General features: G+C 36.7%; 1 protein-coding gene across 1 annotated transcript; it reads left to right on the forward strand.

The window, feature by feature from the left end:
- Nucleotides 1-2,200: 2,200 nt before the first annotated feature.
- On the forward strand, nucleotides 2,201-2,755 carry LOC112417936 (uncharacterized). The gene has a single exon (XM_024774108.1). The coding sequence runs from the start codon at nucleotides 2,201-2,203 to the stop codon at nucleotides 2,753-2,755; it is 555 nt and encodes a 184-aa protein (XP_024629876.1).
- The last annotated feature ends 284 nt before the right edge of the window (nucleotides 2,756-3,039 follow it).

Genomic DNA, 3,039 nt, shown 5'->3' on the forward strand with positions numbered 1-3,039 from the left:
TCAACAAAATGACACTACGGCCTCAACATAAACAACTTCTTAAGAATTCCATTTCAAATGGTTCGTCAACATAATTCATAATAATACGTAACAAATGGAAAACAATACAAATATCCCCATCCCGTTACGTATCAGAGCGACCCTAAGACGACGCGTGAGGGAGTCAACTCACATCAGCAGCTAATCCTGGTTATTTGCACGTTACCCACGTAGAGGCAACATTCAAACAGAAGGGGTGAGATTCACATTCAATAATAATAAGCAATATAATTCTATAAAAGAATTTAACAACACATAACAACATTAATTCATCATCAACAATACTAATAAACAATAATTTAGATAAGAGAATTTATCAACATATAACAGCAGAAAATCATCATCAACAATAGTAATAAACAATGAGTCAAGTAGAGAATTTAACAACATAAACAACAACAATTAAACAATGTTAATGCTTCACATAATTTCTCAAAAACAATTCATTAGTTATTGATAAGTGCTAGAAAGTTGTAATTTAAGTGATATATTTTAGGCACTTTTGTTACTTGTTTTGCAAGTTATTAAGGGAAAAGCCGAGAAATAAGTGATTATTGCCCTTTTACGCTTTATCTATCTTACTTCACCCATTTGTGCAGGATTTGAACTCAAGACATCAAGGAAATAGAAGAAAATGAAGAAAAGTACAAAAAGGCTGAAAAATGAAGATTACTCGCCCCCAACTCGCCATGGCCAGTAAAAGGCGAGCAATTCCAGTGGCCAACAGAGATTACACGCCACCAACTCGCAGTGGCGAGTAGAAGGCGAGTGTGTTCGCCATGGCGAGTGGAATGACTCGCGAGGCGAGTAAAGGCGGTTTAGCCTCTCAATGCTGACGTGGCACAAACCCAATGGGGAAGAAACTTCAACTCGCCATGGCGAATGAAGTAGCTCGCGAGGCGAGTTAAGGCAGACTCAGAATCCTATAAATAGCCCACTCAACCATTTCAGACATATATAGTTTATATATAGTTTTTACATAGTTTTTACATAGTTTTTCACTTAGTTTCTCTCTGTGTTTTCACTTGTAATATTCTTAGAGAGAGAGATAGGGCTTGTGCTTTATAGAGTGAGAGTGATAAAGAGTGGATTCTTCATCCTTTGTTGAGACATCACAAGTTGTAATGAATCTTGCTTCTTCAATTCATTCTTGCAAGGCTTCCATGACAATGAGTAGCTAAATCTCCTTTGTTGGGATTAGAGGTACTTGATCATAGTTTAACATGTAATCCTTTGATCTATAAATATATGGTTCTAGCATTTGATTTGATATTGATGTTATTCTTGCACTTTAATCTTTATCTTTGATTTAATTGTGATTGAGAAATACTTTTGAATCTAGGTTTAGAATAACCATCTATCAAAACATAGGTTCTAGACATGGAATCGATGTTTTGATAATCACTTTGTGTATCCAAACCTAAAGCTTTCTTAGCATTCAATAGATCGAGAAATCATCGATTGGACGATAAGATCGACTCTTGAATCATTCAATAGTTTGAGACATCGACGATTGAATGATACAATTGATTTCACAATATTGTTTGGACACGAATAGTGTTGTCGAGGGATACGTGATAATATCAAAGAAAAGCTAGAATCCATGTATGATCATTAGGTTACGTGCGACGCTTGATCAAGGAACTCTAATCCTAACAAGTTTCACGCCCTATTAATCTCAATTTTATCGTTTGCAAATGAGTTACTAAAACAAACAATCAACTATCGTTTAACTTGAAATGATATTTGGTGTCGAACGGTCCGCGATATCGCACTAGTCCCTGAGGAGACGATATAAATACTTACAATTGTTTGATGCAAAAATACTACATCAAAATGGCGCCGCTGCCGGGGACTGGCGTTTAGATATCGTAGACATCGCGACTATTTTATCATTTTAAGCATCAGTAAATACTCTGTAAATATATTTTCTTTTGTATAGTTATTGGTACTAACCCCTCTTTGCATACAAAGAAAAATTTCTTGTTAGTTATATCCGTTTCAGATTCTCTACATAAATGCAATCATGGCTGATCATGGTTATAACAACTTCTACACTCCATTGGAGTATGAATCATATCAACAGTATCAACAACATCCCTATGAAGATGAACGAATATCAAAGATGGAAAATACTTTGAATATCTTCATGCAGCAATCCATGATAAACATGCAGGATACCAATCAGAGATTGAAGAATCTATCCCTGCAGATGGAAATAATGCAAGAACAAATCATGGATATTCAAGCCAACATTCAATCCACTCACAGAAAACAAGAAAATAATTCAAATACATTTGTGGAAGTCGGAAAGATTGTTGAAGAAGGTGTTGATGATACCGAGGAAGACATAATACTAGAAGAATGTAGCACAATGAAAATGGTGGAAGAATTAGAGCCACTACATCCAGAAGAATTTCCTCAAGAACGGCCATATACTGAAGAGGCCGAAACTGTTGAAAATGAAGAAGTGATGGAGGTGACAGAGAAAGAGGATCGGATACTAATCAAGGAAGAATCAATGGAAGGAAAGGGGAAGAAAGTGAACAAGTTGGAGATTGATCGGATCATAGATGAGATTTGTGCCTTGTTCAATAAACCAAAGTTAGGGAGGATATGGACTCCACATCAATTATACTTCAAATTCATGGAATTCCTCCCAACACGCAGGATTACAAAAGATGATGTGTTGTCCGTTTCATTTTGGCCACCCTAACGAAAAAGGCGTCGAGCTAACGACGATAAACAAGCGCTTGTTGGGAGGCAACCCAACTTTGTAAGTTATTTATTTTTATAATGCATACTAGGTGTAGGAGTCATGTGCATACCAAAACCATTCACAAATCAGAAGCCAAAAGAAAGCAAAGTCTGAACTGTCATTACTCGCGAGGCGAGTACAACTAGTCGCCATGGCGAGTAAAACTGTCCTTTGATATGCTCGCGAGGCGAATGGCAGCAGTTCTGACAGTTTCAGTTTTCAAAGCCACTAACTCCCTCATT

This window comes from Medicago truncatula, chromosome 1 (genome assembly GCF_003473485.1).
Source record: "Medicago truncatula cultivar Jemalong A17 chromosome 1, MtrunA17r5.0-ANR, whole genome shotgun sequence".
Taxonomy (NCBI): domain Eukaryota; kingdom Viridiplantae; phylum Streptophyta; class Magnoliopsida; order Fabales; family Fabaceae; genus Medicago; species Medicago truncatula.

What these genes read in the sequence shown, in the direction of transcription:
- LOC112417936 (XM_024774108.1), top strand. Translation starts at nt 2,201, where the DNA reads ATGATAAACATGCAGGATACCAATCAGAGATTGAAGAATCTATCCCTG.